At 40.9% G+C, this 23369-nt stretch overlaps 2 protein-coding genes across 5 annotated transcripts in view; one reads left to right on the forward strand and one right to left on the reverse strand.

Annotated features, from left to right (window-relative positions):
* LOC101478344 (sodium/potassium/calcium exchanger 3) overlaps positions 1–10815 on the forward strand; it is a 33019-nt gene extending 22204 nt beyond the window's left edge. Inside the window, exons 9-17 of the mRNA XM_004563947.5 lie at positions 702–755; positions 861–1003; positions 1102–1268; positions 1345–1582; positions 2671–2837; positions 3019–3133; positions 3234–3346; positions 3497–3562; positions 4161–10815. Of these exons, the coding sequence (XP_004564004.1) occupies positions 702–755; positions 861–1003; positions 1102–1268; positions 1345–1582; positions 2671–2837; positions 3019–3133; positions 3234–3346; positions 3497–3562; positions 4161–4271 (1174 nt within the window). The 3' untranslated portion in view covers positions 4272–10815. The remainder of the gene's footprint in view (positions 1–701; positions 756–860; positions 1004–1101; positions 1269–1344; positions 1583–2670; positions 2838–3018; positions 3134–3233; positions 3347–3496; positions 3563–4160) is intronic.
* Positions 10809–22172, reverse strand: dpf2 (double PHD fingers 2). 4 transcript variants are annotated; one of them, XM_076889095.1, is made up of 13 exons: positions 22045–22172; positions 19623–19783; positions 19061–19168; positions 18183–18361; positions 17994–18086; positions 17832–17910; positions 17327–17368; positions 16136–16159; positions 15458–15595; positions 15209–15340; positions 15010–15122; positions 14836–14911; positions 10809–13364 (listed from the first exon to the last, which is right to left on the reverse strand). In XM_076889095.1, exons 1-13 carry the CDS (start codon positions 22074–22076, stop codon positions 13282–13284), a joined length of 1260 nt encoding a protein of 419 aa, XP_076745210.1. In that variant the 5' UTR covers positions 22077–22172; the 3' UTR covers positions 10809–13281. The 4 variants fall into 4 exon arrangements, with proteins under 4 accessions (XP_076745210.1, XP_012778145.1, XP_012778146.1 ...); XM_012922691.3 differs by having other exon boundaries at positions 14836–14917; XM_012922692.3 differs by lacking the exon at positions 16136–16159 and having other exon boundaries at positions 14836–14917.
* Between the last annotated feature and the right edge of the window lie 1197 nt (positions 22173–23369).

The following is a 23369-nucleotide window of genomic DNA, read 5'->3' on the forward strand; positions in this document are numbered from 1 at the left end:
AAGAAGAACTTGGGGATGGGGATGAAAGTAGGAGTGATTATAGATGCTTTTTATTCAGCAGGGATATTTAAATTCCATCATAAAAAATGGCTCGACTGCTTGAATTTGGTCCTCGGTTTTTAATATCACTTAATACTAAGACTGTGGCTCTGATAATATGGACTCCCTGGAGTGTAGTTAACATAGAAAGTTTGAAATCTGTATGTGGCATCTCTGGCAGCAGGTTTTGAGGTCTGTAGAAACCACAGAGTTTTATTACAGCTTGAGATTTTTTTTAAAGAGTTAAAGCAAGTGAAGGATTTCAGGGATATTAAAGGTGGAATAAAACACACACAACATGTTCATCTGAAAATAGTGTGATAGTCCTCCTCGGGTACGAAATCTCTCTTTTTCAAAGTTTCCATAAGTATTATATGAAGTATTTGTAAAGGTGTTTTCTCCATCATTTTCCCAATATGAATAAAAAAAATAGTCACGTTATTGTTCACATTTGAAATACAGATGGAATAACCCCCCAGAAAAATGCAGTGTGCAGCATTACGAGCTCAATCTTAGCCTTAGGTCCTCTGCTAATTGGAAGGCTGATGGTTCAATCCCTGACTGCTCCAGTCTTTGGGCAGGATACTGAACCCCAAGTTGTTCCCAATGCACACTGATTCTGTGAAGGTCAGACTCACATAAACGTTCTGCTCACTGTGCAGGTGGGAGTCCTTACTGCTAATGACGATGTATGGAATCTACATTATCATCATGAAGTAAGTTTCCTGAAGACAAAACCTCCTCATCAGTCAGTAAAGCTCCATATGTGTGAGTTGTAAGAATACTTGGATGGTGTAAGATGGTGGTTTGCTCTGTCACAGGTTCAACTCCCAGATTTTTGTGTTTGTGACACGTCGGTTGAGGAGCATCAGGCCGTGCTGCCTCCGATCAGAAGAACGGCGAGACAACAAGTTGGGAGAAGACACCTCGGCGTGTAACACATCTATGGTGCTTCTCAACAAAGGTTTGTTTTTGTTTTGTTTTTTTAAATGATTTGTATGTCGAGTGTGAATGAAGTAGTTTTATATGTTGTGCTTTTCATTGGCAACATCTCATACACAGGCCAAGCCCATGGTCAGGAGGCTTCTCCAGTCGTCATGGTAGATGAGCTTCTCATCCTCAACCCTCACAAACTGTCATTCTCAGAGGCCGGCCTGCGGATTATGATCACCCCCCACTTCTCACCCCGCACCAGGCTCTCCATGGCCGGACGCATGCTCATCAGTGAGGTATTTAATGCTCACATACTGTGACGCACTCGCGCACAAGAAAAAAAAAATTCTAAATGATCTTTTTCGACCGCAGAGACAGAGACTGCTCCGTATTTCAAAAAATCAACGGGACGTTGAGGCCGGACCCGGGTCAAGAGGGGGGTCCACCAGCAACAGTCTGAAGAGGACAGCCTCCTGCAGTCTGGAGAACGGAGGCGGGAGACCCGGCATGGTCGACACAGAGTCAGGAGACAAGCCAGGGGCCGAGGTGTGCCAGCAAGAAGATGAAGATGACGATGAAGATGGGATTTTCAGTCCAGTGCGCATTCCAGGTGAGGAATGTATATTTTAGACTGTATAATCAAAACAGATACATAAGATGAGCTAGAATAGGGCTAGGACTTCATAAACATTTGCTTCCTTTTCAAAAAGCAAATGTTCAATTCCGTTAACACCAAATCACGACAACAGTTGCCTCACTTTATATTGTAAGCTAAAGACGCTACAATGATAACTCGGTATTATTAGTAACATAGTAACAATAATATAGAGTCAGACGATCCACTATGAGCAAGCACTTTGGCAACAGTGGGAAGGATAAACTCCCTTTTAACAGGTAGAGACCTCCAGTAGAGCCAGGCTCAGGTCGGGGTGGCCATCTGAGCTGACTGTTGAGGGTGAGGGAAAGAAGACAGGACAAGGACACGCTGTGGAGGAGAGCCAGAGGTTAATGATAACTAATAATTAAATGCAGAGTGGTGTATAAACACATAGTGAGTGAAAAAGAAATGCACAGTGCACCATGGGAAGCCTCTAGCAGCCTAGGCCTACTGCAGCATAACTAAGGGAGGCCCTTAACTATATACCTCAGCAATAAAAAAGAGTTTTCCACATGAAGCTCTCGCTGGTTTTCTGTTCATTTTTTAATGTGTAATAACACTTGTTGCTTCTAAGTTCGATATAATGATTTGATTGATTAGCTGATTGATGATTGTGCTATAATGCTCATTTCTTACTCCATAGTCTTTTGCTCTACTAGAGAAGCGCTGCACGATTCAAGGTTAAAAATAATCCTTATTCATCTCTGTGCAGCCCCCGAGTTTACCCATTTACCTCCTGCCTGTTTAAGGCCACCCTGCCTCTAAATCAACTTTCTTCTGATTGGCTGCCCCTTAAAAACAGGAGGTTTAAACGCCAGGTGGGGTGGACAGAGAGCTGTGCACCTTAGATAATCACATTAAGGATATCATGAAGCCCCAAGAGTAGTCACAGGGATTACTTGTGCTTTCGCTGGCCTCTGAACAGCCTTCAATAAATATAGCTAGAATTTGTCAGTTTATTGTTGCCTTAAATTGATCTTACTCCTCTATCATGTTAACCCCTTGATTGCTGATACAGTCCAAATGCTGTCTCATCACAGATGGCTGGTGTGCGCGGGTAAAGTGGGTGATCACATGGCCTCTGGGCCTATTGCTCTACTGCACTGTGCCTAACTGCATTCTGCCACGCTGGCACCGCTGGTTCATGGTCACCTTTGTGGCCTCCACTTTATGGATCGCTGTCTTCTCCTACCTCATGGTGTGGATGGTAAGAGCAGGTCTTCTGTCTACAGTATCTCTTGTATTCTCAGACACCTGCTGAAACTGATGTGATGTACATCTGCATGTTGGTTTGTAAATTAAAACAAAAACAAAAACTAAGCTAGTTTGAAGGTTTTATAGACCAGTAAGATAACTTTATCCTAATATTTTCTATATGTTTCTATCAGGTCACCATCATCAGCTTCACACTAGACATCCCAGACTACATCATGGGCATAACCTTCCTGGCAGCAGGGACTAGCGTGCCTGACTGCATGGCGAGTCTGATTGTAGCTCGACAAGGTAAATGTGTCCTGCGTGATGTCTCTCTCTTTCATTTTTATGTCTCTTTGTGAGGCAAGTACTTAAGCATTTCTCTGTCACTTTTCCTGTCTTTACTCAGGCATGGGGGACATGGCAGTGTCCAACTCTGTAGGCAGCAATATCTTTGACATCCTGCTGGGTTTGGGTTTCCCCTGGGCTTTGCGTACACTTGTGGTGGACCACGGATCAATAGTAATGCTTACATTCATCTTTATGTAACACCTCTTCAAACTTCTTTCTTTCCCGGGTTACTAATTTTTCTGTGCGAGTTATCAGAGCGAAGCTTTGCAGCTTCTCACTTCTGCTTGATGGTCATAACACTGATGTTTTTCTTTCCCACAGATATCCATAAATAATAAAGGACTTGTATATTCTGTCATCCTGCTGCTGGCGTCTGTGTTTCTGACAGTAAGTAAATGCAAATACCAAAGGTTGCACAGATATATAGGTGATGTTCAGAGAGGTGTAACCAGTATAAAGTGTACAGCAGAGAGCTCTGCTAAATTTGGGTTTTTAAAAAAATCCCACCCAGTACATTTCTATATCAAACAGATTTAAAGTCATACGAATCAATAATGCTATTAGATCATTCAGCCAGGTTTGGGGCTCTTTGAGTGTTTTGGTTTGCAACATTGCTGCAAACTTAATATACACTCACCAGTGTGTGTTTGTTAGGCTACAAAATAACTATTAAATCAGCTGTGCATTGGGTGCTCGGCACCAGTTGCCACACTAACAAAGTTGGCAAACATGTGGAGCAGCTTGCAGCTAATGAACCAGATGTTTCCCTCGGGATGTGGTGGAGAGCAAAGCTTGCAACATGTTGCACTGCCCCCTTGGGGTTGAAACGTATATAAATAGAAAGCTATCCAGTTATGTATTTTTTACTAAACGAAAACTAAACTAAAAAGGTAGATACATTAAAGACAATTTTATTTAAAATAAATGGACCCTTGGCAATTCTGTCCCTGATCAGCATGTCTGCATGCTCCGCATCTGCTTGCAGGTGCTGAGTGTTCATCTGAACCACTGGAGACTGGACCGTCGGCTGGGTCTGGGTCTCATGTTTCTCTATGCCATCTTCCTGCTCTGCTCTATCCTCTTTGGGCAGATGTGAGGCTAACAGGTCAAAGGCCAACCCAACTCAGACGCCATGCTGAGTATCTACCTTTCTACCACACGTCCTCCTTCCTGAAGCCAAAAAAAGTGAAAAAAAGTGACGGCATTGATGTATTCCTCTTATTAATTCCTCTGCAACTCAGTGGGACTTGTTAGGGTGATACACATGCAACTACACAAAACGTTTTAGCTTTTTTTTTTGTCCTTCTTGTACAGTGGAGTGTTTAAAAGCAGTCTTTCGGTATTAAATTGGGTGATCTAGCAGAAAATGTAGGAATGTGGCAGATGGAGGCAGCAGATCTGTTGGGCCTTTAGTGATATTTAAAAAAACACAAACAAGTTATGTAACTTAAAAGATGTTGAAGTGCTGTTGTTGCACAGTGGTGTGGTTATTTAATGGCCAATATTTTGATGATAATTGTACAGAGAACTGAGCTGAATTTTTGTTTTTCTGTGTAAGTATTACAGCAGCCACTCTGCTTTCCTTTCCTGCTAACGTGCAATTATAAAAGCTTTATGGTCGGTGCTAGACTGATGATTGGCTGTTCTGCTTTCAGGTGATGGATGAAGCTCATGATTAGGTCACGTGGCAGCTAAATTTGTCAGCTGTGGACTAATTTGCTAAATTGCTTTAAAAAACATTTTAAATTGGTTTGGAGATGAGGTGCACCAAAGGCCTGGGTTCTGAAGCAAGTCCACCTTAAAAGGGATGTTTTCTTATCTGGCTTCAGTTATCCTAACATCAGAAAACCCAATAAATCTGACAAGGTTAACTCAGAAAAGTCAACCCAGGGTTTGTTTTTTTTTAAATTAGCAATGACTGAGTTCATGTGAGAGGGACTGTGTTTGCAGATGACCAGTCGTAAACATGGACAAGAGTATTGACACTGTTGCCACATGATTTACAAAACTGTAATATTAAAAGAATATTAAAAGAAAAAAAACAATCAAATCAGATAAGGTCAGATTTAAAGAAGTGTACGTGTGACAGAAAGACAACCTTGCTCATTAAAACACAAAATGCTACATGAGTGTAAGCCATTTATAGCTAAATGCAAGATACTCAATCACTGCTCGATCATGAAGGTAGAAAGAGTCTACTATTACTCTGCGTTACTTTAAGGTGCTGGTTGCCTAAAAGAAAGTTCCTCTGGGGTTTAAGACAGTTTAAGTCCTTCAGTTGCAAACTAGTCATTGTTACATGTCTGAGAACAACACTGGCTCATCTCAGTGTAACACAAAGTCATTTAAACTTCTGGTCTGTTGCTCTGTCCAGTTAGGAATCACTGCGAATACATTTCACCTGCTTTGGTGCAAATGAAAGTGACAACAAGATGATGACCCCCAAAGAGCAGCTCTCTCTCCTGACTGATTTTTTATCTGGATTCGCCTTTTGCCAACTTCCTTGTCACAGTAGTTGCAGTTGCATTCAAGGTTTACGGGTTGTCCAGCTTCAGCAGGATGACACATCGTTTGATGCTTTTGTAAGGAAGGAAGTAGGCTGTTACATGAGAGAGAGAGCACTACAAAACTCATCAATCCTGCTGCAAGACTGCTGTCTTCTCCTGTATACAATGAGGAAGAAGAGTACTTCTAGAGCGCTGCAAATGACCTCCAATGGGTTACTCTTGCATGTTTCTGACCAAGCTGTCTGAAACAGGTGGCCCTGGTCTCCTTTAGTGGGACCTGTTCTCACAGACCAGCCCCATGTATAGCCTGAATGGGCTTCAGGTACCATCACATGCTAACACTACTAACAAGGAGTCTAGCAGAAAAGCGAAACTAGAAAAAACTAGAAAAAGCAAATCTAAAAAAGCCGTCATGGGGGTAGCCATTCATCTCCACTGCACTTGTCACTTTCATTTGCACCAATGCAGATTCACGGTGGTTTATGTTTATGACTCTGTGTCATACTGGGGCGATTAAGTGTTCACTCATTTTATTTTCTCAAGCAGTGTATGAAAATAATTCAGTCCAGTTAGTAGGCTTTGCTGACTTGCTAATTTTACATAAGGACTAAGTACAAAAGTTAGCTATAGCTATATTAATAATTATAGAACAATGAAAAGGTTTAGATTTGTACAAGTTACTCCTGCTAAGAAGTGTAACTTCTTTACAAAGTGTAACTTTGTAACTATCTTTTACAAAGATAGTTATCGTTGTAAAACTAAAAACTCAAGCCCTTAATCCTGGATTATAGTCCAGGACTCGGAGTCATGAAATATCCGTTCATCTCTAATTTGAAATAAAAAAAAAAAAAAAAACAACCATAAACTCCAATATAACTTATAGCAAAGTATTAATCTCTTAAGCTCTTAGTACAGTTTTTTATGTCTGTATTTAGTCTGAAAATAAACTCAGAACTAAATCGGTCAAGAAAACGCAGAAAACACGTAAATACTTTTCTCTGAAATATAGAGGTGTATAAGTGCAACTTGTCAATGTGGAAATGCTGACAAACTGCCATTGATCTGGAGTTTTGGTTGGCGCACTCTGAGGGCATCTCTTCAAAAACTCTACTCTTAATGAGACTCCTGCAGGCACATTGAAAGGGCCAACAACCAATCACCTCCCCCCAGCTGATCCAGTCCAGCACCAACCAAGATTTATTTGGCGATACATGTTAGCAACCCTAAGAGCAGAAAAATCTGCAAATCTTTCCCATTTCTACTGGATAGATTTCAGATCGCACTGTTCTCCATTCATTTTAGAGCAATAGTAATACAGCAAATTTACATGTTCTACCCTTTTCATTTATTTAGATTTTCAGTGGTAATTCAGCCAAGCTAATGCATGACAACATCACTACCTAGCTGACTTCACCATTGCAACAAGGACAAATGGTTTCTGGGAGGGTTCGTTTTACTGACCTGTGTCTGATACTGAATCCACATATTTTCATGCAGGAATTCAGTATTTTTATTTTATTTCTGACTACAAAAATCAAAGCGGCTGAGAAAGGTTTACACAGCTTGGATGGAGGGCAAAAATAATGCATCAACAGTAAAAATCCTACTCTGCATACAGTACAGAAAAATGTCTTTATCATACGGAATAAGATATGTTTCTTTCCCCACAATAATAGGGAGAAAACCTCAATAATCAGGTGACCCCCCTCATATGAGCAAGGCCATGGCGATAGTGGGAGGGAAAAACTCCCTTTTATTAGGGAGGAACTTCCAGCAGAACCTGGTTCAGGGAGGGGCGGCCATCTGACCAGTGAGGGGGTAAGGGGGAGGGACACAGAACAATAAAGTCACCCTGGAAGAGATGCAGAGATTAATAACTACTGATTAAATGCCGAGTGGTGTGTAAGCACATAGAGAATGAAAAAAGGTGAGTCGGGATTAAAGACTCGGTGCATCATGGGAAGCCCCCCCAGCAGTCTAGGTGTATTGAATCATAACTAAGGGAGGCTTCAGGGTCATGTGATCCTATATGCTTTATCAAAAAAGGCCATTTTTAGGCCTAATGTTAAAAGTAGAGAAGGCGTCCAAACATAAGCAGGCAAATAAAAAAGAGGGAAACCACTGCAGTTTTGAATCTTACCAACAAGAAATAACTTTTCAATCACATCACAGGAGTTTCGCATCATATTGGCACAATTTAAGCTGGTCATTTCAAGTCATTTTGTCCGTGCTGCGAAGAGATTACGAATAGAGATTTTCGAATAGCCTCGTATTTTCTGAATGTAGCTGACGTTTGTGTGAAAATATTTACATGCATTCAAATGTAGCAGCTGGCACTGAGTTACAGCAGAGCACGTCAGACGAGAAAGTGGGTACTTTTTAGTCCCACAGGAAACCATACATGCGTCAGACTGTTTTTAGTACAGCCGAAATGAAATGCACAGTTTCACAATATTTTGAAAATTTTGCCTGATTCTAAGCACGTGTTGCTGCAGCTTACTGTAAGTAAAAAGAGTAGCAGTAGTACTACGTTTTGTTTTGGGGTTTTTTTTTTCGTTTTGAGGTCTTATTACTATGAAATCTAATATATATAAAAATATCAGTGTCACAGATTTTAATGACTTTATGTGCAGGTTACTAGTGAAACGTCACGTTTAGGTACGACTATCGATGTTTGTATTTCTTGTACGTTTTATGCGATCGTGTCACTTTGGTGGAACATTGTGCAGCAAAGCAGCCGATCAGGATAGACACAAAACAGCGCGCACACGCAGAGACGCGTCTGCTGTGTATTTATTGTGTCAAAAATCGCTTTGTGTTAAACAATATATACTCAGATACACAGTGTAATTGTTGGTTTCTGATGGACAAACTGTCCTCTTTCAGCTTGTTGTGTGAATTCAAATCTTAAATGTTCCAGCAAAGGGATCCAGGTGATTTTTTTTCTTCCTTCAAATGGCTGTACAATTATTATCTTTGTCTATTGGACAATACTTTTTACTGTTTTTAAATGTTAAATAATTTACATAGTTTTACAATAATGAATGTCCTACAGAGACTAGTTTTGTGGTGTTTTTAAATATATTTTTTAAATACATGATGTAAAGTTAATTATGAGTTATTGTAATGGAAACGAATGCGCGCTCTGCCGGTGCGTTCAGTGACCTTTCTAAGGTGGTAATCTTTTGTTTCGTGGCTGATTCACTGACACGGCTGGACTTCACGTAAGAGAGCAAAGAAGACGACGCTCCTATTTACAGGTTTAAATTCAGTGAGAATTTTGAAATTTGTGAGCAGAAAACAGTGAATTTCTTTTATCTCTGCCAAGTTGTTTAGTTGGTTGTCTGCAGTGGAGGCAAATGAAGCTTATTTTTAATTAACTTTAATTGACTATTAGACTTTTTACTTTGACTTTTAACTAGTTAGGTGTGCATGATTTTGGATGATGACATTGTTTTTGTAATTATGCCTCTGTACGCGACCACGTCTGTAGACTTCAGCCAGCCATTGATTGCAAAGGGTTTTCATCCAAGTATTAAAAACAAACTTTCTATTTAAAATGTTGCTGTCCAAATCCTTTTAATATTTATAAACACAACTGTTGAAAACCCTGTTGAATCAAAGCCTAAAATCTGCGTTTTAATCACATCTAGACCGTTTTCACAGCACCACAGTGGATTTTACATCAGAGGTGAAATTACAAAAAGTGTCAATTATCCAAATGTTTATGGGCTTAACTGTATATTTCAGATCACAGCAACAGTCTTGCATGTTATCAAAGTCCGGTTTTAGATCGATTTGCTTTGATATTTTGTCAAATTAATGAGCAGGTTCCAAAGATGGTGGAGTGCAGTCGAGGTTCAGAGGTCTGTTTTTGTGCAGCACTCACAATGAAAGGGAAACGTTTACTCAATGCTGAAACTTTGTGTTGTTTTTTTTTTAAAAATAGAAATGAATCATCATAATAATTGCTGACATATTAAGCTGCTATTGCATATTCATTGGCCAACACTGGCGTTGTTCACTTTTGTTGGCATATCAGTAAATAATACGTCACTGGCCGACATTAACGTTAGAATTTTTGTGCAGTTCAAACTTTTAAAGTTAGTGTGTGAAGAGCCATGATGAAGATCTTTGTTCTTTTCACACAGGAGGGACAAATATGTAACTAAAACTCAGAAACAGGTGATATTTATAAGGGCAATGATTTGTTGTTTGTAATGTTTTCCAAACTCAATATCTTAATCCATTATTATTATTATTATTATTAAGATAGAAAAAGGTATAGGTAAGCCTTCATCTTAGAGCCACTACAGGCAAACAGAGATAAAATGTTGGGTGAAAATTTGCCTCATAAAGTGGCCAACCCCACAGTCTGAGTATCACTATACTTAAAGTTTGATTGCCAATATGAGCACAGAATATCAGGTAATGATTGCATTCAACTTTTTCCTATCATCTCCATCCTTCATCCATCAAAATGTGTTGTTTTGCCAGCAGTTTACTTAAAGCAGTGTGTGACACCAGAGTCTTTTTTCACTCCGCTGTAAGCTCCTGATACACACCTCATAATAAGCAGCGTCAGAACAGCTCGACTTGCTGCAGTACTTGTTGTGGTTTCACCACAAAAAAGCAAAATAAAAAAAAAATTAAAAACAATGTTCTGGTTATTCTGCTGTGATGTTGGAAATAGAAGATATTTTAGGCTACAAATTTACTGCTATAGAGATTGTATTGGATCATAGAAGACTGTTCTTGTATCTTGAGTGCAATAAAAAAAAAAAGTGCAATAACAACTGATTTTCTTAACATTTCTTTTAAGAAGCAGTGATTTGCAAAATGATGAAGGTTCCACTTTACGTGGTCAGTCCCACTGGACGTCTAGAAGGGAAAAGGTTTAGTGTGGTGACCAGCGTCTAATGGAGGAAACCAGAAAGGAAACTGGGCAACGGCCAAACTTTTTGGCCACTTATTTAACTGAGAACTAAACTGAAGGTGAATTCTGGAGAAATGTTTAAGCTGAAATAAACACTAATGTCCTTTTCAACTCTCCCAGCTTCTATTACTTTTTCCCCATCCGTCACAGTGAATGTCACGATGTAAGAGGAGAAGAAATAACAGCAGACTATAGTGCTTAGTATTTTTATTTTCCTGAAGATAAATTTTCATACAATAAAACATTCCATCACAATCCAAATCAAAATCCACCCCATGAGAATTCCCCAACTATGTAAACCTATGACCTCGATTTAACCCTTTCATGCACAAATTATGGGAATTGTGCTAAAATATTTTCCTCTTTTTTTAAAAAATAAAATCTCACTGCCCACACATGTGGACACCATGCAACACAGGAATAAAGATGGGTACAAAGCCAGCGCCGGCAGCATACATGAAAGGGTTAAATATGTTATTACTATAGTTGAACGCGTCTCACCCAAAGCTGGAAGCAAGAAAACCCGAGTCTGATACTAAAATGACACAAGAGCCGACTGTGACAACAAAAGCCGAGCACGTGCTTCTTGTTTATGTCAGTTTAGTTTGGATGTTGGCCGCTTAACCGCTGAACGCCATTATCCTCTTAATCACATTATGGACTTTGCTTCTTGTTGTGCAGCTTTGGAGGAGAGCAGCTCAGTTCAGACCTGGATCACAGGATTAACTAGAAAGCAACTTCCGCTTGAGTCCCGAAATGTCCCACGCATCAGATATGCAAACATCACTGATGAATACAAAAACAAACACAAAAAGAAAACAAAAAAACAACAACAAAAAAAAAAAAAACGACCAGCAAAATATCCTAGTAGCCACCATCTCTCTAGATAAAACAGTAAGTTTAAAACATGATGAGAAAATAAACCAAGTTATACTTGTGTAATGCTTTAGTAATTGTTAGTTGGCTATTGAAACATGACAGCATGGTTAATTTATATTACACCACTTCCCAACACCTTTGCCGGCCTAACTGAGACAACTACGGAGAAGACGAGTGCTGACAATTACTGAACATGCACTTGTTTAACTGTAAGATTATGCAGTTATTGAAGCAGATGCTGCAGCTGTCATGACTATTTATCCCTCAGTCTTTGTGCCATCTATCTACAGCATGTTTCAACCCTTTAAATACTGTTTCTGTGTGAGGTAAAGTTACTGCTTTTAGCAGTTCAGCCAGACTTCCTCTCACCTTGACACAGAAGGAAACCATTGCATAATCAAACTATGAAAGCAGTGACAGAAAGAGCCATCTCCCCACATTATACATATACATATTATAATCTCTTTTCTACAGTATGGAGCCATCCATAATTCTTGCCACAGTCCACTATCTGTAATAGCATTTTCTGATAAAGAACATTTACAGTATCGCACATTATCTCGCAACAGAGCCTAAACAGACTCAGCCATGAGTCCCTGTCATCCCTGCCTCCTTAAAAGGGCTCTTCTATTGCTTTTACATTGTCAGCAAGTGACCATAATCGAGGTCACATTGTCCTTAGGTTAAAGAAGAAAAAGGAAAAAAAAAAGAAGAAATCTAGTGGTGTCACAACAACAGAACGATGGATATGGTGCATCATCAGCAAACTGCTAGAACACAGCGATTATCCCTTTAATGGGGCTGATAATGCTAGCGGGATTTGTATTCGACTCGACTTTATCACATCTGTCTAACACAGGCCAGATGTGTGGCCCGGTGAGAGATTCAATATCAAGTTTGCTTTGGAGAAGAGCCGACAAGTTGTGTCAAAAAGGCCCCAATGCCAAATGAAACTAGCACATTAGTAGGTCTTTCAGCAGCTCTGAGTGCAGCACAAACACGAGTCCATCATTGGACTTCAGTCTAACTAACTAAAGTCCTTCAGCCTTTGGAGCCACCTTCGACGAGCAGTTTCTCTGCATACCTTTATGTGGCCGCAGGCAGCGGATGACATGGAAAAATTATTTACAGTCTCAGCAAATCCCTTTGACTCTATCGAATGACCAGCCAAATACAGTTCAATAAAACAACACCTGGTGCTGGATGAAATGGGCTCTAAAACATATCATAACCATTCTGGCTCCAATTTGTGCACACTCAACACTAATATATATATATTTATACTATAGAAATATATAAATATTATAAAATGTCTTTTTTTTACACTATGAGTGAGCATTGGCATGCTATTTGATATCAATGAGCTCTATTTATGCTCTAATCATAAAATCAGTACACTGACAAGGTTTTAGCAACTTTGCATGTGTAAAAAAACAAAACAACAAAATTAAAAAAAAAAAAAAAAAGCTGAACATGAAGGGATTATTTGGCTATTTATGCTTCTATCTGCGAACATGATTGGTGCTGAAATTGCTTATGTGGCAAGGTGGTGAAAATAAAAATCTGTGGGACTGAATCTGAGGTTGGAACTGTGTAACAGTCGTATCTGATGGTAACTGAAGCCAGTCTGGTGAAGGTATACCTCCCAATCCTTCCCTTTATCCATGTCCAGAACACACCCTCTCTCTGAGGTCAGCTTGTCGGGGAAGTCTGTCATCTTATCTTGAAGGGTAAACGACGCTGCTGCAGGACGGCTGGGTGATGAGTGCGGGCCAGAGCGGCCATCACGACGATGGGGCGTTCTGGTTTTGGTATATAGATGCCTTGTCTTTCAAAAGGTCCAGACATAGATGACAGCTCCAGCTTCCTGAGTACCCAAATAACAGAGAGAGGCAGTAAAATCTGATGTTAAACTGCATTTAAACAGGAGAACAGTAGAGGCCCCTAGATCAGTGGTCCCCAACCTTTTTTGTGCCACGGACCGGTTTATGTCAGACAATATTTTCACGCACTGACCTTTAAGGTGTCGCAGATAAATGCAACAAAATAAAACCAGTACCGATACCAAAAAAAAGAAAAAAAAGAAGAAGATTTATTGATAACACGTGAAAAGACCCAGGGAAACTTAATGATAAAAATGATAAATTTTTAAAAAAAAAAACCTTAAAAACCCTGAAAATCATAAATATCAAACCTGAGCCTCAACTCTCGCAGCCCGGTACCAAACGACCTGTGGACCGGCCCGGGGGTTGGGGACCGCTGTTCTACATGATTAATGAGAGAGCATGCACCGCTGATTCTCTAAAATGTTTTGGCACTGAATAAAATAATAAAATGTATTGTTTTTAAATTAAATAGTACCTTAATTACAAAAGACTTGCTGTTTTCTTTGTTTAATAACAATGAAGAAAAGCTCACAGAGACACAACAGCTAGCTTTTCAGAAGCTGCTGAGACAAAAACTTGATATAAAAGCAGATTTATTACAGCTTTGTCCGAAGGCTTTTGTCCAGGTTGTGTAAACTTGGCTCTCTATGTGCGTGACTGCGATTGCAGATATTTTATGTCCTTTTGCTCAACCTTAAAAAAAAAAAAAATCAACTTTGTTGGATTTTTGCCATGTTCAGTTATTTAAAAATCAATACCAATTATCCATTACCTACTCCTACATAATGTTTGTGTAATCAAAGTAAACATCTGTCATGCTACCCTAAAGTAAACAATGCCCAGAGAGTGAGCTGCCTTGGCGGAGGTTTATGCTCTGAGTGCTGCTCGTTCTTGTACACACACACACACACACACACACACACACACACACACACACACACACACACACGTACGTTCTAAATTGTAAATAAAAATAGAAAGCAATGATTTTCAAATCACATGAACTGTATACTTAACTGAAACTGAAACTGAAGCAGTCAACTATTATTGAACTGGGCTTCTACATTTCAGTAAGATTCACACATGAACTTTGGACATGTGTGATAATGAGAGAATCAGGATGTGACATTTTCCACAGCAGTCCCGTCTACATTTAGCACACAGCAGGAAATAATCCACGTTCGCATTACTGGAAATACCCTGTGTGGTAAATGCACTCTTCTATTCACACAATCCGACATCACGGAGTCATTTTGCACAACGCCGCTGACAGGTTAAAGACGAGCTCCTGTCCAGAATAAATGCCTCAGACATTTGTAATCTCACATTCACCACCTTTGCGTGACGTCTAGAAAATGCAGCTGCAGGTCATCTGTGAAAAGGGCTTCAGATTCATTCTTTTCTAGGAAGTAGTAAAAAAAAAAAAAAAAAAAAAAAAAAGGGTGGACTTACCCTCTGGAGGTTCAGACATGGGGGGGTTGAGACAGTACATGTGATAGCCTCTATCACAGTCATCGCAGAACAGAAGCTGATCCTGGAAAACAAAAACACTCCAGTTCTCTGCACGAACAACCTAGATCTCACTTTAACCCAGAGACAAGCAAACAATCTCTAAAGACGACTCACATCATTCTCCGATGTGCCGCACATGTTGCAGCATTTGCACTCTATGCACTGCCAGCGGTACGTCTTGACGGCGGCCATCATTACAGGAGTGAACTGCAGGCAGGAGGGGTGGCCTGCGTCGAGAAAAGGGTTTAAACACGTTACATCTTTCCAAGAATACTTGCTGCGTGGCTTTTCTCATATCGCTACTCTTATTTACCTGAACGTCCACAGTCAGAGCAGGACACCAGCTCCTCTGATTGGCCGGTCTTGTGATTAGTTTTGGAGTCTCCCAGACAGAAATCACAGTAATTATTAGGCAACGCGAGCCCATCTGGACCTTTCTTTGGAGCTGCGTGGGAAGATGAAAACATGCAGGCCAATATCAGTGATCAGTTACACCGACGCTGTGACCTCAGATAATCAACTGACGACTCCTCCGAATCGACATTGCGCCGCTGTCGCTTACTTTTTGGCTCCTCGGGCAGCGACAGGGCGGGCTCGTTCATTTCCATGTCGTCTTTCTCCTCACCCTCCTCCTCGGCCAGGTGGGAGTGGGTGTAGTGGTAGCTCAGGCCAGGACGGTTCTTGTAGCGCTTCCCACAGACTGCCACCAAAACCACAAAATACGACATGTATGATATGAAAACAAAGAACAGACCAGTCAAATCAGGTGTTTCTACCACGTCAGTGGAGGAAGGTGAAGGTGACTCATGGAGAAAAGGACTATTCTTTACAGTGCTATCATGGGACATCTTAAAGCTGATGAGGATGGTGAAACCCTTCCTACTGTTCACATTATCATAATTAGCATCTTTAAAAGTATCTTAAGATGATCAAAGGACTCTTGCAGCAGTGTCCTACTTACAATGTAGCCTCATATCATGCACATATTTAACTGCTGTAACTGAAAAACAGTTACTTTGCAATTATTGATACAACTATTAGTATTTCTATTTTTTTTAACTGACACAATGCCTTTGACTATGTGAATAAAGGAAAAAATTAGACACAACATAGACTAGTGACACAGCGAGACAGAAAGCTACGACTCTCGTATGGTGGTTTCTCTCAATACATGTCAACAACTTCTCATGTGGTAAAGTGATGATGGGGGAGGGAGAAGAGAAATCAGTTAAGAACCCACCAGGTTCCTGATGTCTCCTGCTTTCTGTTGAGTATCAAAATTGGCACAATGACATGATAAACTGGCGGTGAAATAATAGGAAAGATGAACAACATGCTTTATTTATGTATTTATTTGTTTACTTGAGACAAGCTTCCTCTTTGCTCGAAATCTACAGTAAAGCACAATAATAAGACAGCATCTCGACCACTCCTGCTGCAGCTAATATGCTGGAACTGCTCTGATCTTGGCTTTAGCTTCTTCAGTTTAAGGGTCTTAGAAGCATTGACAGTGTTTTGACTCGAGACCTCACTGCACTGAAACAAAACTAAGAAACGCATGTCACCATTTTGCAAAACATCATGTTTCTGATTTGAACTGGTATTCTTTTAACAGTTGAGAAAGCCAGTGGGATTGTGCAAGGAGGATTTACTGACTTAAAGGAGAACAAAGATGCCACTGTGTGAAGCCGTTGTCACAGGGAGGGTGTGATGTTTGTCATAGCAGTCAAACACAGTACTTCTTCTTTCACTTCCACACTTTCTCTAATTTTCATTTCCTCAAAAGTCCAGCAATCCTAGGTCTTCGACTTTCGGGAAGCATCTAACCAAGAGGCTAACAACCAAACAGAAACTATTTTTTGTGTGGGTGGGGTTGGTGGGGGAGGGAGAAAACAAAATACTCCCCATAAAGTCAAGCAGACATTAAAGTGACTCAAAAATCAAGCGAACACATGGAACATGGAATGAGATTTTACAGGGTGCAGAGGTGGTGAAGAGGAGAAATGCAGTCAAAATTAACATAACACAGGGGGAAAAAACAGCACACGCACTCACAAAAGGGGAAGAAAACATCAGCAGCAGGATCTAGCTTCCAGCTTATCAAAATCTGTAGGAGGTTCAAGGCCAGATTGGGTGGAAAAAGTAACTTTTAAAGGCCACTGCTAATCTTCTGTAAGCTGAGATGACTCGTATATGTGGCTGATTACATGATTACAAACTACACTTTAGGTAAAGCATATAATAACAGGGCATTTACGCTCTCCAAATGTAGTTAATTACAATTCAGGACGATGTGTGTAACAGAACATTTAATTTATGAACTGAACTACACAAAGAGCAAATCTACTTGGTAACAGACAGAAAATAAAAACAGGCAGCAAAGACAAAAGACACGGCAGACTGGAGTGAAAAGGAATGAAGAGAAGTATACCTCTTTCAGAAGGTTTTGAAATATGCTTTTGTTTGAGAGTGTCTGAAAGAGAGAAGAGAAGAGAAGGAGAAGAGAAAGCACAGACAGAGACTCAGACCGACAGAGGATCAGTCAAGTCAGTCGGCAATGACCTACTGAGCACTGCAGCTCAAAGTGAAAAGGCTTCACAAAAGAGGAAAAAACAAAACACATCAAGCAGTCTGACAACACCAAAGAAGAGGAAGACTTTTTTTCTCTCCCTGCACATGGAAATACCTGTAAATTAAAGTATGACATCATAGTGGCAAAAATACAGATCGACTAGCTTTGTAAATATCAGATATAAGAAGTCTAACGAAGAACAGAGAAAAGATGGAACACATGAAAAGAAAAAGAAGAGGGTGAATTAAAATGTGATAGTTAATGAGGACTCGAGCTAATATAAACATTACAGCTATGAACACCTGCGGTGACCTTCTACTCGGAGCTGTATTCACATGCTCTACTCTCAGCCAACAGGACTCACTGTCACAGGCGTACGGCTTGTCTCGGTCCTCCAGTGCTGCCGTGTCCAGCTTCTTCCTGCTGCTGCCCACTCCTCGGCCCTGCGCACATTATTAGACTCAGACGGGCCCTTAAACGCATGCTTGGGATCGAGAAACCGCATCGATCGACAGCCGTTATTTACCTTCCCTTTCCCTTTGCCTCTTCTTTTAGGCGTGTCTTCTTCATAGTCTTCATCGTCAAGGTCGTCCAGGAAGTCGTCAGGCTCGATGATTCTCTGTGTTGACAGGGATGAGGAAGGCATGACAATGGGGTGTATTATATTTCACTTTTCCATCTATAGCAGCTTTACTTCAAATCTCAAAACAAGAACCTTTCTGATCCGGGCGGCAGGGTTCAGGCCTCCGGTGTAATCACTCATGTTGGAATCCTCCTCAGATCCTCGGAGGTCTGCGGATGTCCTTTTGTCCAAGGAGTCCCCCTTCAGCAGGGCCTCCAGGCTGCTGCCATCCGATGACAACAGAGCATCCTTCTTCAGTCCTAAATCTAGCTCTATGAAATCAGGAAAGGCAAAACACAATATAATATACCTGAAAATGTTGGTGCCAGACATTTTAGTTGGTTAAAATAATTAGGGATATTCTAGTGAGGTAAAACCAGCCTATTTTGCAGCTCTGTGTAGTGGCAAACAAGATGATACGGTGAGCTATCAGCATGAAACAAGTTTCTGCACTGATCTAGAAAATGAGCCGTTGTGTGTACGCAATGTCAGAGTAAACTGCCTCAAAACCAGCCCTCTGAACAGCATGTGACCACATTCTGCACAAGCATGAGGATGTTAAACCACAAGGACAGAAAACTGCTGGTGCTAGCACTGCTAATGTCAGCCGCACTCAGCAAACCAATCAGATATAAGGTGTAAGCTATGTTATGCGTGGCACAAAGAGCCACACATGTCAACGACATTCAAATACTTGTTTGCCCCGTGATTAGCATCAATTTTGAGTCTTTTCTGACTTTTAAACTAGTCGACATATCATGTTTTCTCCTGCTTAGTCAGCAGGAACAACACCAACACTGATACATACAACTGTAAGCACAGGTACAATTCAAGTTGGATTTAATTATTGATGGATATCTGTTACAAGATAGCACCACATGTTCATCCCCGCAAAGTCTTTGATATCCACCTTAAATGCTGACACACTAAAATAGGAGAATAAGCTAAGCTGCTCAGAGCTACTGTGCTACCTGATTTAACCGGAGGGAAGATAAGCCGGGGGTCTTCTGAAGGATGAGATCTTCGTTTCTTTCTCCACCTCCTGGCTGGGTAAGTGTACAGCTGTCCTGGAGCCATGCCTGAGGGAAGGCAGAACAGGAAGGCGTTCACAGTTATCAAACAGTTCTGACACACTGGCAGGGGAAAAAAAAATCCACAGGCTCCGTTTGAATTTTCTTAGACTGTCCTTTTCAGAATCGGTTATTTTCGCATTTAAACACGAGCAGGCACCACCTGGCTGCCAGGGAGTTGCATTAAGTACACAAGCTCTGTTTAAACATGCATGCATGGTGTATTTAGTCCTTTGTTTTGAAGGCATTGAGGTTATTTGTAGCTCCTTCGAGAAATTCTGATAAACAGCGGAAATGATGATTCATCTTAATCACTTAATCACTCATCTTAATAACGAATGCTTCACAGCATCTGTGCAGCTTCCTCTGGATCACTTCTCTGCTGCTCATTTTGTCCAGCTCTTACAACTTTAAACGCCTTTAGCGCAGGTGAGCGGTTCGACGCTCACGTATGGTGTCTCACCTGGTCCCCTGTGTCTTTTCTCCATCCAGATATAACAGTTGCTCTGAGCCACGCCGGTCTGCGAGTCGAGGAACGGCATCCGAACGCTCCTCTCGGCGCACAGCCTGGCATTGTAGTTGTGACACTGCTCCATGGCATCTCTGTAGTACTGCTCTCCCAGCCTGATGAAACAAAACCAGAGGCAGATGCTGGTCATTAGGTCTATTATGGTTCCAAGACAGAAATCAGCAGCTGTTGCCGCTCCAAAACAAGTGCGGTCTCAGTTTATTTTAAAACTGCTTGTGTTTTTTTGCTCTGCTGCCTCCTACTAAGCAGTGTCTTTGTGCTTCAGACTAAATGTTTAGTGCAACAGCAGGTGCTCTTTTGTTGGTGCATCAACAACAACAACAACGAGCTTTGGTAGAAGCACAGGCAAAGCCAAGTGTTCAGTATTTATAGCATAAATATACTGTTAGAGTGCTGCTTGCTTAATCCCTTTTAAAGAAGCTGAGGGCTGAAGCTACTCAAACTGAGACAGGAAGACATCTTACAATTCCCTCAAGCTATCAAATGTCAAAGAAAAAAAAAAAGGGGGGGGGGGGGGGGGGGTGGCACAAAGAACCTCGTGATGCAACAACTGCACCTCTCGAGGCTGTCAGGAACCCCCAGAGGGCAGCAGTTCAGTCCTGATGAGATAATAAACCATGTAATTGTGTTAAACCTTAAAGAAGATTTTCATAGATTTCAATCTCCAGTTAAAGACTTCATTATTTAACTTGCTGTAAGGCCATAATAACATTGCAAAAAGCTGTCTGTGCTCTGTGGGGTCCAGCCAAAAATGAACACTTGCTTTTCTTTCCAGAGAAATCATTTCAGGCAGGGTGAATTAACTAGAAAGAAGCCGTCACAAATGCGTGAGAGCACACCAGATACACACATGGGTTGGCTAGTACTGACATATTCTTGTAATGGCGTATATGTTGTCTGATTATTTATGTAAAAACGCTTCATCCCACAGCCCAGAGACACGTACCGAGGGGGTTTGGGTTAATTGGAGAGTCAAAATTTTACATGGGTACGAATGTGAGTGCGGTTTTCTGTCTTTCTGTGTTGGCCCTGCATCTCCCCCTATGGTAGCTGGGATAGGGTCCAGCCCTAATTGTGACCATGATAAGAATAAGCAGAAGAAAATGGATTTATGAAAGACACACCACAGAAATGAAGCAATACTCAGAGCGGCAGAGTGGCTCTGGTTTTATTATGTGTAGAGTGATGCTGATTGATGTGCATTATTCTTGCAAAGGGAAAAAATTAAACAGTGATTGAGTTGCAAAAAAATATATATTCATATAGCCCCATTTCACCAGTGTTATCTCAAAGGCTCTTCACATGATACGGTAAAGAGCTTCATATATTATGAAGAGAAAGCCAATGGAAAGGGAACTAAATCTCCCTTCACCAGGAATAAACTTCTGATGGAGGAGGCTCTTTGGGTTGGATGAGGGGACAGAAATAAAAAAAAAAGAAATCAGGTGAATATATTTCTGTCAATATAACTATAGCATAGTGCATACATAAAGGATACCAGCTCATTCAAACCAGCACATCTAGCATGTAAACAACAGTTCATTTATATGTTTTTGACAGCACAGACTTGGTTTCAAGATTACATCAGCTTTCATTCTTTGTCAGTATTATTTCACAAGGAAATTAAGTTTGGAAGCAAATTAAAATATTTTGATGTGTGTCGGGTAAGTTTTATATGTTTGTGCTGCCACAGTTATCGCAGGTAGAGGTACGACGTACGCGTGTGACTTTAACCCCGAATCGGGCTGTACGGCTACACGATGTAAGACGACGGAAATGGAAGCACGTTAGAGCACAATACAGTGTTCTGGTCTTTGAAACGTTAAACTTTATAAGCAGTTCTTTTATGTGAATCGGAAACACCGGCTATGGCTCCGGGCTCTCGAGTTCAAATCTTCAGCGAGGGATTTTCATTCATTTTAAACTAGTCGCTCCAGCCACTCCAGCCTTCGCTAACGACGTTAGGCACAATTACACTCTCTTTAGCTTGTTAGCGTGACACCTAGCTGCCATACTCAACTGACGTTAGCACCACAGCGTCCGTTTGGTCACAAAAACACAAGTGGCCGCCACACCGCTAAAAATACACGAAGGATTAAATGAACACAAGTTCGTCTACATTGACTCGTGATCCATGTTTCAGAAACGTCAGCTGCGTGTCTGCTAACTTACACTTCCATTCCAGGATGTGAACAGACACGACGCTCCGACGCCTCTGGCTAACCTTACTAAGTCAGCTGGAATGCTGCTAAGCTAACTAACGACAGCGGGTGTACGATAGTACAGGCGTTACAATGTGATGGCTGTGTGTGTCACCTGCACACATGTAAGGTAAGTAGAAAAGTCCAACACTTACAGTTTGACAACATTCTCAACAACAGCTGCCATCTTGCTTCGATACACTGGGAAAGTGGCTGCCGGGTAATGTGTGCCCTCTGTCAGGACTTGTAGGCAGATGGTGGAGTAAGGTGAAACACATTGCCCCCTACTGCTGGCCCCGTGCCATTGCAAGGGGTTTTATTATTCCAAGCTGCAAATCATGTTAGTAATGTTTTAAATTACTTACAAAGCTTCCAGTGCACAAAATGTAGTTCAGTGTTCTTTATACACTCATCAGGCACTTTATTAGGTACACCTTCATTCAAATATCTAAACAGCTAGTCACATGGCAGCAACTCAATGCATTAAGGCATTTAGAAATGGTCAAGACAGCCAGCAGAAGTTCAATCTGAACATCAGAATGGGCAAGAAAAGTGATTTAGGTGATGCTGAATGTGGCAGGCAACTAGGTTTACTGGGAGTGGTCCAAAAAGGAGAAAATATTCAATGAGTGGCAGTTCTCTAGGCAAAAATGCCTTGTAGATCCTGGTGAGTGGTCAGAGGTGACTAGCCAGACTGACAGGATAGCAACAGCAACTCAATTAACCACTCACTGCAAACTAGCTATGCAGAAGAGCATCTCCGAGTGTCAAATCTTGAAGCAGATTGGTTGCAGCAGCAGAAAATCACACAGGTTTTTTTTCTAAGAACAGGAAACTGAGGTTAACAATTTGCACAAACTTGTCAATGTCGTATGAGTCTTGATTTCTGTTTTCATTTAGATGATAGGGTCAGAACTTGGCCTAAACAACATGAAACATGATTGTGTCAACTGCAAACTGAGCATCATCTAAACACCACAACCTATTTGAGTATTGTTGCTGACCATGTCCATCCCTTTATGTGTACTAGTCTTCTATCGGCTGCTTGCAGCAGGATAAAACACCACGTCATGAAGCTCAAGTCATCTCAAACTGTACTCACAAGGCTTCCACACCCACCAGATGTAAATCCAAGAGAGCCTTTGGGATGTGGAGGAATAGGAGATTTACAACATGTATGTTCAGCTGACAAATCTGCAGCAGCTGTGTGATGATATGTCAACATGGACCAAAAACTCTGAGAAATAAGAATTAGCCTTGGAGGTGAATGGCGTGACATGTGTAGCAGCGAGGTTTAAGATCTGCTGGAAGAGCAGAGTACAGTCTGCTTTCACTCCAACATTAACATTTATTCAAAGCAGTTATGTGGGGGGAGGCTGTGTGATAAAAGTGACGGTCAGTTTTCATATTTCATAGAAGCAAAAGGTCACAAAAGACCAGATAGCAATTGTGCTTTTGCCATAATTATACTAGTGAAATC

The sequence above is a fragment of the Maylandia zebra genome, linkage group LG10 (assembly GCF_041146795.1).
Source record: "Maylandia zebra isolate NMK-2024a linkage group LG10, Mzebra_GT3a, whole genome shotgun sequence".
NCBI classification, from domain to species: domain Eukaryota; kingdom Metazoa; phylum Chordata; class Actinopteri; order Cichliformes; family Cichlidae; genus Maylandia; species Maylandia zebra.